This window comes from Capsicum annuum, chromosome 1 (genome assembly GCF_002878395.1).
Source record: "Capsicum annuum cultivar UCD-10X-F1 chromosome 1, UCD10Xv1.1, whole genome shotgun sequence".
In the NCBI taxonomy this organism is placed as follows: domain Eukaryota; kingdom Viridiplantae; phylum Streptophyta; class Magnoliopsida; order Solanales; family Solanaceae; genus Capsicum; species Capsicum annuum.
In genome coordinates this window covers 43,514,064-43,526,916 of record NC_061111.1, presented here as the reverse complement: position 1 = coordinate 43,526,916, position 12,853 = coordinate 43,514,064, and the positions used below count along the sequence as shown (strand labels likewise).

The window sequence follows — 12,853 nt, the reverse complement described above, 5'->3', positions numbered from 1 at the left end:
TTGAAGCTATGAGAATTGATCAAAGTCGTCTTTGACACGAGGAACTTATCCCCTAAAATAGAATTTTTTGGTATGAATTTAAATTAGTCGAGTTCAAAACAGATATCAATAATTAGATGAGGACAAAAATTCTACTATATTTTTCTTGAAACAAGTACCAATAATCCACCTGTATTTTGTCCAATTCACCAATCACATGGAAAAGGACATTGAGATGACTACATAGTGGACCTTGGAAAATAACTTGTGGAGGCCAGTTTTCTACTCCTTTTGTATGTGTAGAAGTATATACTATAATAAGTTGTTTGACATGCGAATTAAATTATTGATGAATTATAATTTTGAAATTATAATTTATATACTAATTTATTTTACTTAAGCGATAAAGTAAAATAATTTTTAAGTTAAGTGAGGTATCTCATGATTAAGCTTGAAATAATATTTATAATGTGTTTGGTAGATGGTATAAACTTATGACACGATAAATTTATACAGTCTACTAAACGCAATATAAATATTGTCTTAGGCTTGCCTCATTTGTTTGGGTCTGAATCTGAATGATTCAGACATCAGATCATTAAGTGCATTTGTTTTTCATTAAGATTTTGACTCTTAATAGATATGGATAAGTCTTAATCATTCAGATCTGAAATTAAGTCTTAATCATTAAGAGGTATGCTTATGTAGGATAATATTCACCACCACTCTATTCATAATCATCAATCACCACCACTAGCCACCACCATTGTTAATCACCACCTTGCCACCAACCAACAACAACAACGACCACCTCCATCATCAAAGCCATCATTCACAATCATAATTGCTACTAACCACTATTTTCAGCCGCTATCATATCACCACCTTCATTATTTTAATTATATCTACAGCTATCACCACTGCAACACCGCCACCATCACCACCACCATCATCAACCACTATCGTCAATCTCAACCAATGACGGACCCAAAATTTAAGGATAGTGGGTGCTTAAAAAATTTAAAAACTGAAAAAAAAAAAAAATTAACCTCCGTGAGGTTCGAACCCGAGGCATTCCTTCAAGTGGAGAAGATTAAGGTCAACCTAAATGTCAATGCACCCAACCAACTTTTTATTTTAGTGGGTGCTTTTATATATTATATACCGATTTTCATATATTTTCTATGTAATTCTACCTATTTTAGGTCGAGTTTACTAGGTTCCGGAGCACCCCAAATATGAATGTAGCCCCCCCTCCCAACTACTAAGCAACTCATCTACCACAACTAGCGTCACTGCTAACTGCCACTAGCACATCGTCAACATCCGCACATTCTTCGGCTACCATCATCACTGTCAACGGTGGCACCACCTCTACCACTGCTTCAACCACTATCATCGCCACAGTATATCTCTACTAATAAGCATCTTCACTATCACAGCTAACAGCATCTCCAACTGACACCAACACATGACCAACCATCACCCATTCTTTTTTAAGCTATCACAATCAATACTTCTAACTATTAACATCAATCATGTTGGAACCTTGAAGTTTTTACTAATGACAATATGAATAAAACAAGTTGATATATGTGTTTCACTGATCCGACAAATTTAAGAGTATAGTCTACGGTATAAATAATTAAAAATCAGAATGAGTTAATTCAGTGCAACTGGAAACTTCAACTTACTTATCATGTGGAAAATAAAACAAGTTGAATTTGATTAAAACACTTGATGATAAGGGAAATCAAGTTGAGTTGAAAAAGGAGTCTTATGTGAAGAAAGAGTTTCACTTCTGAGCATATCCTTAAGATTCCTATGTGTAGAAGGAGAAAGATTTTGAAAATTGAAGAAGTCTAAGCAAAACGTACAATTTAAAGGACTCTTTGAAGAGTTGGAGTTTGACTACAACACTAAGGAGACAAGAGTTGGAATTGAAGAAGGAGTCTCACTTAAAGTAGAACTCTATGCAATTAGAGTTATGATTGAAGGGGGAGTTTGAAATAAAGAATGACTTTTTGAAGAGTTGTGCTTAAATAGAAGATGCATCAGTCAGAATAAACTATGCACTTACAAAGCAGAAAAGCACAATCAACAGATTGACTTCACGAAATACTACTCAATCGCTGAAGAAACACATTGAAGAACCTGGTCCTAAGTATAGAATCCAGCTAAGAGTTTTAGCATTGATTTTTAGAGTTGTTCATTGTGTTTGAACTATTGATGTAATATTAGTTTTAGTGTGTTATAAACTGAACTGAAAGCTAGTCTTCGAGTTGGGGAAAACTCAGAGACTTCGGGAATGCATACCTTGAGAGGTGTTTATGTAGTTAGGAATTAGAGTTTATAATTCCTAGTCGTTGAGTTAAAGAAATTAGATTTTATAATTCTTATTTGTTGGTTACAAGAGTTTTGTAATTAGTCATTGTTGAGGCTCAGAGTTATTTAGTGAAGTTGGGGCTAAATCCTGCAGAGGTGCAAGTCGTGGTTTTTTACACCTTTTGAGACGGGTATTTTTCACGTAAAAATTGGTGTGTTCTTTACTTTCTGGCTTACTGCTTCCTTGGAACACATCAGGCAACCCGTTCCATCGATAGGCAACAATTAGGCAAAAATAAGATAATCAGTAGGACACGAATTCTTAACAAGTGGTATCAGAGCGAGGTTGTCTTAAAAAAGGGCTAGCACCTAAGACAAAGATCAATATGATGAATTCTGCACCACCTACTGATCACAGTGAAAGTCAATCCACTATTAGACCTCCACTCTTTGATGGTTCTCACTTCATTTGGTGGAAATCTAGGATGAAAACATTCATTCAAGGAGAAGACTACGAGTTATGGGACAGGATCACTGATGGTCCTACTATTCCAATGAAGTTAGAAGATGGTGAACAGGTCAAGAAGGTAAGAAGTGAGTTTACCGCTAATGACTTAGTGGCATTAAAGAAAAATGCTAAGGGTAAAAACATCTTAGTCTGTGGATTAGGATCGGCTGAATACAATAGAATGTCAAACTATACCACTGCTAAGCAAATTTGGGATGCACTGGTCAATGCACATGTGGGTACCTCTCAGGTAAGAAAATTCAGGATTGTTCTTCTTTTTATTGAATATGAAGCTTTTAAAATGAAGGAGAATGAACCCCTGGATGAAATGATGACAAGGCTTACTGCCTTAACGAATGAGTTGACTTCTTTGGGAAAAGTCATCACTGTTGAAGAGTAAGTTGAAAAGGTGTTTAGGGGGCTACCAAAATAAAAATAGAATGTTAAAGTGACTGCTATTAGAGAGGCAAATAAGGATCTAACAGGTATGACACTAGATAACTAGTAGGGAATCTGAGAACTTACGAAATGGAAATTGATGGAACTAAAGAGCTAGTAGACCCTGAGGATACCTTAGATCTGAAGACATCTGACAGTGATGAAGAAATTGAACTTGATGAAAAACAAGTTGCCTTTATAGCTAAGAACTTTAGCAAATTCTTCAAAAAGAAGAAGGAAACAGGTAGTAAGAAATGGTCCAATGACAATCCAAATGGATGCTACAAGTGTGGTAAGACTGATCATCAGATCAGGGATTATCCTGTCTGGAAAATAAAATGGAGAATGAAAAGGGCTGAAAAGGAATTGAAAGAAAAAAACAAAAAGAGGGAAGAATATGTAATGGTAGCAGCTTGGGAATCTGACTCAGATAATGATGAAGTTGATAAAACAGCACTCTTAGCTCTTGGATATTCAGACTTGGAGGGAGAAGATGATGCTTCTGAGGTAAGTATACTTGAACTTAAAGAAAAGTTGCATTTGTTTTCTAAAACAAAACTTATTTCCTTAATGAGTGCTCTAATTGATGATTTCCAAGAATTAACTTCTGATAGGAATGAGTTATTCAACAATCTTGCAAGTCTCAAGTTTGATTTTATTGATCTAGAAACTTGTAAAAACACTGTTGAAAAGGAAAACTGCACTCTTAAGGAACAGGTTAGCAGACTTGATTCATCAAACCTGACCTCAAATTTGAAGTCTTGAAACTGACTCTTTCTGAAAAGAAAAAAAAGGTCAAAAGTGAGGAACAAGAAAAAATTGAGTCAAAATTGACTAAGATTAAACATGAATACTTTTGTGGAAAAAAAAAGGTTTGTCAATTGAGTCAAGAAATTTTTAAATTGAAACTTGATCTTGAAAGAGCTAACAGATGGACACATTCTTCAAGAATTGTTCATAAGTTAGGTCAAAGAACTCACAATGAAAAGGTTGAGTTGGGATTTTATAAAAATTCTAATGCTATTAAAGATCTGTGTTATATTTGTGGTAACCAGGGGCATCCAACCACTAAATGTCCAGTTGTAGCAAAAAGCAAATCAAGAAGCATAAGCCTAGCAAAAAAATCTGATCCCATGTTAGCACAAGCTAACAAGAAGGTCAAATCTGGTCAGAGAAATAGGTCACATAACTTGTTGCCTCGATGGGCTATAAGGAACCTCATACATCCTTTTTCTCATAAGAAAGGACCCAAGCTTGTCTGGGTGCCTAAAGTTAACCCCTAATTTTTTTTGCAGGTGAGAGTGAAAGGAGGCAAGCAAAATTTGTACATGGATAAAACTTGCTCAAGGTATAAGACTGGAAGCAAATAAAGTTTCTTTCACTCACCACATTTAAAGGGGGAATGGATCTTTTGGAGATGGCAAAAAAAGAGAGAATGACAATAAAACTGATGAGCATGCATAGGAATATGTTGTACCACTCGGTTCTACTGTTGTACAGACTGAGGGCATATTGATAGGGGGAACAACAAATCAAGAAATTGATGCATTAATAACACCAACACAAGCTGATGATAATTTTGTTGGTAATTCAAAAGAATTGGTGTTGTCACAAGAATCTTGAGATATCTCATGGGAATCAATGGCTTGAGACTATGGTATTCAAATGAAAGTAATTTCACTCTTGAGGGTTATAAAAATGTTGACTATGTGGGTTACTTAAATGACTTAAGAAGCACCAAAGGCACTAAGTAGAGAGCATTTTGAAAGGAATAGGTTAGATTTGGGGATGATTAAAATTGCATGAACTCTCCTCAATGATTGACTAGGATAACCATTTTTATTTTAAATCTTATTAGCTAAAATGTTATTCGATTCAGTCTTGCACATTTAGTTGTGTGTCCCAATTCTAAATTTTTGACTCTTCTAGCCTAATTTTGTATTAGATTGTGCAAAAAATAGGTACAAGCAAGCAATTGTGACCACAAAGTTCTTCTTATCAGGTATGCTCTACACTGACATAAACATAGGTTGTCTATGTTGAAATAGTTGAGCATACTTGTTCCATTCCTCACACTCCATCCCCCCTTGTCCTATGATGCTGACGAATTGGTTGACCAAATTTTCTTTGACTCTCTCTAAATGATTGTGCACAAATGAGTTAATCCTACACCAAAAATTCCTTCCTCTCTCTCAACCAAAATATCAATTTTGTTCCATGGATTTGCCAAGCTTGATCATTAATCACATGTAACATATGTTTCTGAAGAATGAAAAGGAACATGCTCTCTCTTTTAGTTTCTAATTGGCTCAGATCTTTTAGGATTTCTCAGTCTAAGTTTAGGTTTGACTTTTCAAATAACAATGGATGTTTATCATGCTGCTCTACCGGGTTCAATAAGGAACATTAACACTCATTGTAAAAAAAAAATAAGAAAAATGATTAGCTTAGATAAATTCTGAACTAGAAGCTGCATCTGATAGTCATGAAGCGGAATAAGTGGTCATTCGGGCTAGAATCATGACTTTGAAACTTGACTTTGATTAAGAAAGGGATGAAAATGTTGAATTCATTCGTCAATTGACACAGTTGATAACACCTGTTCCACCTTCCTTATCAGCTCCTCACTATTCGTATCCTTAGCCATGTCCCACTTTTATACCATACTTTTTTTAGTAATGCTCATTTATTTTGCTTTGTTCAGTACTAGCTTAGGTTAAATGTGGAACATGCTCTGGCAGTTAAATGGAATGGTTATCTTTGCTAAATTGACTCATATTTTTGCTCTTTTTAATACATTACTATATTGGCTAAAGTCTTTGTCTGATTGTTTTGGTGATAGCCCCAGTGACCATGAATAGCATAACAAATCACTTTGGCTAGTATATTATTGCATTGAAATGGTTTTCGATGATGCCAAAAGGGGGAAGATAAGAGGGTTGTGCAATGTTTATAACTCATTGACTAACTTGTTTCATTCTAGTGTTTTATACTTTAGTGCCTACAGGTGAAGATATTTGAATGCACAAAGACAAGAGGTTTGTCATCATCAAAAAGGGAGAATTTGTTAGAACCTTGAAGTTTTGATGAATGACAATATGAATGAAACAAGTTGATATATGTGTTCCACTGATCCGACAAGTTCAAGAGTGCAGTCTACGGTATAAATAATTAAAAATCAGAATGAGTTAATTCAGTGCAACTGAAAACTTCAACTTACTGATCACGTAGGGAATAGAACAAGTTGAATTTGATTCAAACACTTGATGATAAGGAAAAACAAGTTGAGTTGAAAAAAGAGTCCTATGTGAAGAGGGAGTTTCAGTTCTGAGCATATCCTTAAGAGTCCTATGTGTAGAAGGAGAAAGATTGTGAAAATTGAAGAAGTCTATGCAAAGCGTACAATTTGAAGGACTCTTTGAAGAGTTGGAGTTTGACTACAACACTAAGGAAACAAGAGTTAGAATTGAAGAAGGAGTCTCACTTGAAGTAGAACTCTATGCAATGAGAGTTATGATTGAAGGGGGGATTTGAAATAAAGAATGAATCTTTGAAGAGTTGTGCTTAAAAAGAAGATGCATCAGTCAGAATAAACTATGCACTTACAAAGCAGAAAAGCACAATCGACAGATTGACTTCACGAAGTACTACTCAATCACTGAAGAAACACATTGAAGAATCTGATCCTAAGTATAGAATCCAGCTAAGAGTTTTAGCATTGATTTTTAGAGTTGTTCATTGTGTTTGAACTATTGATGTAATATTAGTTTCAGTGTGTTATAAACTGAACTAGGAGCTAGTCTTCAAGTTGGGAAAAACTCAGAGACTTTTGGAATACATATCTTGGGAGATGTGTGTGTAGTTAGAAATTAAAGTTTATAATTCGTAGTCGTTGAGTTAAAGAAATTAGAGTTTATAATTCCTATTTGTTGGTTACAAGAGTTTTGTAATAAGTCGTTGTTGAGGCTCAGGGTTATTTAGTGAAGTTGGGGTTAAATCCTGTAAAGGTGCAGGTTGTGGTTTTTTACACCTTTTGAGCCGGGTACTTTTCACGTAAAAATTGTTGTATTCTTTGTTTTCTGGTTTACTGCTTCCTTGGAACACGTCAGGCAACCCGTTTCATCGATAGGCAACAGTTAGGCGAAAATAAGATAATCATTAGGGCACGAATTCTTAACAAACCAACTTCACATCTACCACCACCACTATCAATCGCCACCATCATAACGATCACTACAATACCAAACATCTCTATCATTACAACTATCACCACCAACATTATTAATCGCTAACATTAATCATTACCACCACCACCACTACAAACCATCTCCATTATCACTAACAAATATAAATATTTTTTTCAATCAAATGATAATTTTTATTGTATTAAATCAAATATTTTTCTAATATATAATTATATTTTATTTGAATTATTTTTTTTTATATATGCAAATAACTAAATTTTGCATATTCAGATATTGAAAAACAAATAATTTTAATCATTCAGATTTCAGATCTGAAGATAACATCTTAATCATTTAGATTCAAACGTTTGAATCTTAATCAGGGAGAAGTACACATATATTCAATTTTGAGTCCACTTTGAAAACCATCTTTGTTTGAACTTCATGTAATAATATCTACAAAAAAGATTTTTACTTTTAAAAATAAATACAAGTTGAATGGCGATATCAAAGCAAACTGACGTACAAAAATGACAAATTTCAAAATTGTGTTGTAATATCCAAAAACTACAATGCACAATATGTAGTGTTATAATGTCCAGAAACTACAATGCATGGAATATTGCAAATATGGAGTTTTTTTGACTGTTTATGATGTCCAACACTGTTGTAATCAAGTGTAGAACCCATCCCCTATGCATGCACTTGCACCATATTTTTCTCAAAATTATTAAGCAGCAAATTTGGGTGAACCAGCGACCTCAGGACTGTTAAGTTTCCGGTCATCAATGGCTATCCGAATCAGACTTGTCCATAATCCTGAACCAGATAGCACTCTTAATCCCTCACATTCCAGAGGCATTCAGTCCCAGACAGAATTGCCATGTAAGGGAAGTACCAACACCATATGCAAACCTTTACTTTTCAGAACAAAATGCGAAAAGTAGAACTCTTGCATGCTATACACAACAGATATCGATCTCCTTCAGATGCACAAGTTTGATTTGATCCAATCTATCGGACTGATTGGCTTAGGATTCTCTTCTTAACAAATTCAGCTTCCTTACTTCTTCCTTCAGTTTCAAGAACAAGCCGTAACTCTTGTATGCATTCTAAAGGTTGTTGGACTCCTTTATCGAGCAACTCATAGTAAATCTCAAATGCTTCTGAAGCTCTACGTGCTTTGCAGAGAGCAGATAAAAGAGTAGTGCATGTATCTACATTCAGAATATGACCCTTACTTAAGCTAAACAGGAACAATTTGTGTGCCTCCAATAACTTTCTACACTGGCAAAGGAAAACAACCAAACCTTCCATATTTACCATGTATTCATTTTCATAAAGGCAACTAACAATCTCGAAAGCTCTTTCCTTTAAACCTGCTAGGAAGAGTATCCTCACAGTATCAGTTGAAAGACTAATGCTTTGTCTAACTTTGTTATCTAACATTAGTTTCACCAAGGAAGCACATTCACTTGCGCACTTGCTCTTGATAAGTTCCGTAAGGATTTGATGGAAAGTCGAAGACCTCGGAAGATGGGAGCTTTTCAACATCTTCTCTAGAGTATCGTAAGCAACTTTAGGCTCATTCTTTTGAAGCAAACCTTCAATTAGGGACTCGTAAATTACACTATTAGGTACATAATCTCTCCTCAACATCAAAACTAAGAGTTCATGTGCATCATTAAATGTGCCTTCTTTGCAATGCCCCGTGATCAGGAGTTCATAAGCAAAAGGATCCTGAGTTCCTCTTCTCATTAGCTGCCTGAATACTTTCTCAGCCTTTTTCGTCTTGCCAATCTTGCACAAATACTCAAACATGGGATTGTATGCTGCAACAAGAGGAGTACAGCCATCACCACAAAGCAATACCTCCTTCTTCATTACGTCATCAAATAATTTCTCTGCCCTCTCAAAGTATCCTTTTCGACTAAAGCTCCGTATTAAGACGCTATACGTTGCTGAATCAGGCTTCACCTTTAACTTTGACATGTTCTCAAAAACTTTTATTGCTTCATCCATATTTCCCACGTTGCAGTGATAGGTAATCAACGTATTGAAAGTACATGTATCTGGAATAAGTCCTCCGCCTCCTACAGTCCCCTCCAAGATGTCTTTTATTCTGTCAAATCTTTTAGCCACACACAGACCTTGTATAAGAGTATTATAAGTAATACTTGTCGGTTTTAGACCACAATATATCATTTCCTCAACAACATCAAGAGCTTGTTCAACCTCTTGCTTCTCACAATACCCTCTAACCAAAGTAGTAAAGCTTACAACATTAGGACTCAACTGATGACCTCTCTTGACCATACCCTTTAACACATTATGTGCAATCTTCACTTTCCCCGCCCTACACAAACCGTCAATAATGGTATTGTATGTAATCACATCCGGATCACATTCATGCTTCTCCATCTCCTTAAAAAACCTAAACCCTTGATCAACCATAGAGTTCATACAAAATCCTCTGATCAAAATGTTAAAAGTATACACATCAGGCTTAGCACCAAATGTCTTAAGCATTTCATCAAACAGTTGGTAGACCATACCGGTTCGACCCCTCTTAAGCAAGATCGAAAACAAACTATTGAACGTAATGACAGAGGGTGAAACTCCAAGTGACTTCATCAGTTTAAACACCTTCAATGATTCTTGAAAAAGCCCAGCACTACCAAAACTTCGAATCAAGATGTTAAAGTAGTTATCTTGAAGTGGTACAGTACCATTAGACCTTTTGGGTATAGATAAGAGGAAGTTTCTTGCTGAATTTAAGCTACGGGCATTGGCGAGGAGTTGCAGCATGAGTAAATACGATTGATGGGTGTGTGGAAACCTCATTTTTTGGGTCCAGTTGAAGAAGTGAAGGGCTTTGGAAGGTGTGTTGATGAAGCGGAGTGTGTGAAGGACAGTGGTGTGAGAAAGGGAAGGTTGAGTGAGGGAGGAAAGAGAAGATTCAAGAATAGATGACCATGGGTTTGTGTTGATGATATACGCCATGTTTGCAGCTTTCTTGGATTTGGAAGAAGGTGATTTTGGTTTGGGGTTAATGAGGTGTTTGCCATTTTTGGGTTTGGTAGTTTTTTGCTGGGAGAAAATGTGAGCAAGAGTGGATACACAGAGGTATTGAAAATGAGGTGCTCTGAATGTGAAGATGGTGGAGTTGGTTTTTACTGAAGAAAAAGGAACCATTGCCATCCTGCTAGTCCATTTGACACATTTTTTGAATTGGCAGAAATTTAAAGGATAATACATGCTAAAATAACTAAACTTTAATCAAATTTTTCGTGAAGCATATTGAACTTTAGGAGGTTCTATTATTCCCTTATATTTTTTTAAGTAAAACTAATTCCCCCCGGATATTTTAAAAGTGGAGTTAATCCCTCAAAATGTTATATTCAGTTTTTTCCTTAGAAAGTGTGGTACACGCACTGTTTCTTCTTCGTTTTATCAGTTTTCAACATTTTTTCATCATTACAATCATATTAATGATTCCACAACTCAAATTTCTCCTACAAATCAAATTTCAAATGATTTATTGAGTCAATTTTAAATTTCAAGTCCATTCTTATCATCCCAAAAGTTTTCAAATTCAATTATGAAGAAAGTTTCTTCATACTTAGTTTCAATTATACCAACTCAATGAAATCTTTAATTGAGTTTCAAATTTCAAGCTTCAATTACGCCAACTCAATGGAATGAAGATTTCAATTCCAAGTTTCAAGTTTCAAGTTGCAATTACGCCAAATTTCATTTTCAATTGAATGGAATCTTCCATTAATCTTCAAAAATGGAAACTGAAATGGAATCTTCAAGAATTCAATTTCAATTAACAATAGAGCAACCATTGTTGAAGAAAGGAAAGAGAGAAGAGAAAGAATGAAAAAAAAACTTTAAATAATTAGAAAATTTAGGGGCTGTTTAGCAAAAAAAGTTTTTAACGTTTTTTGATGCCTTCACGCGCTCAATGTGCGTGACTAACACGCAATGGGCCAAGTAGCAGATATATGTCATTAAAATACGAAAAAAAAATTCTAGGGGTAATAGGACCCCCACAAAATTCAATATGTTCAACTGGTAATTCAATCAAACTTCGGGTATTTTTATAAGTATTCTCCCAAATTTAAATGATGACTACTAATTATAGACGTCCTTAAATATATATACACATACATAATAATAACTAGTCAAGTGTATGTTAACTCGAGTGGCGGATGCACCTTGTAATCAGGGGTTCATTCGAATCCTATTCGATGAAAAATTATACTATTTTTATACGGTCAAAAATATTTTTATGTATATATAGAAGATGTTGACCCCTCTTTGACTATTCCATATGTTTACTTTTAAACCCTTTCAATGAAAATCTTAGTTTCGCCACTGGTTACCTCAATATAAAAAATTATGTATAAAATAATAAAGTATATAATGATACAATTGAATTACAATATATGCAACATTATGTTAATTTAAATGGCCAACTGCAAAAGTATATTTTTTTGTGTGTAATTTTAGCATACGTGAATATAAACGTCTAAAATATTGACAAACTAAAGAAGAATGAGATTATTTTTAATGTGCGTAAACGGGGGAATTCAAGATTGCATGAGAGGCGAAACTTTATTTTTTATTTATAAATGGCTTGAATGTATATATAATATTTTGATTGTAGAACTTAAATATTATGAAATAATCAAATGGCTATTTGTTCTATATGAAATCGAGGGCACCAAAATAATATAAAAATAATAGTTAATATTTTCATTTCATAACAATTGATTATATAAGGAAATAAAAAAATTATGACCTTTCACCTGTTATAGTATTTAATACAATGCTTCACTTTTTTCTAAATAAAGTTTTCAACAAAATTATATAAATAGGTTGATGGAAAGTAAATGAAACTCAAATTGTAATTGATTTTAAAGTTTATCAATAACTAATTTTATGGAATATCTCATAAGATATGATCATCTATCTCATCACATACCAAACGGGCTCTAAGTTGTTAAATAATAGTTAAATTTTGAATATTTAATTTATCCCTCAATCTGCACTTCTCGCTATTGAATTTTATATAAATAATTTTTTGATTTCAAGATTTATTTTGAAATTAAAGTTAAACTTAATTTGCTCTATTTGAAAGTGATAGATTCAATAATTAAAAAATATAAAATTGAATAAATATCAAACAATCACAATTGGCAATTTTTAAATAGTTCTCATAAATAAGTTCACTTTGTAAAATCAAAACAACAATGCACATATATAGTTGCAAAATATAAATTCAAAGAAAAATAAAAAAAAAGAAGTAATTAAGAACTTATTAATATGTTCGGAGTATTCACATATAATCTATATAAATAGTAAAACTTATATAACGTTAAACTAATCCACTTTTATTGACTCTTGATCA

At 34.0% G+C, this 12,853-nt stretch overlaps 1 protein-coding gene across 1 annotated transcript; it reads right to left on the bottom strand.

The window, feature by feature from the left end:
- Positions 1-7,959: 7,959 nt before the first annotated feature.
- Positions 7,960-10,664, bottom strand: LOC107872964 (pentatricopeptide repeat-containing protein At1g02060, chloroplastic). Its single transcript, XM_016719650.2, has one exon. It carries the CDS (start codon positions 10,633-10,635, stop codon positions 8,449-8,451), a length of 2,187 nt encoding a protein of 728 aa, XP_016575136.2. The 5' UTR covers positions 10,636-10,664; the 3' UTR covers positions 7,960-8,448.
- Positions 10,665-12,853: the final 2,189 nt, after the last annotated feature.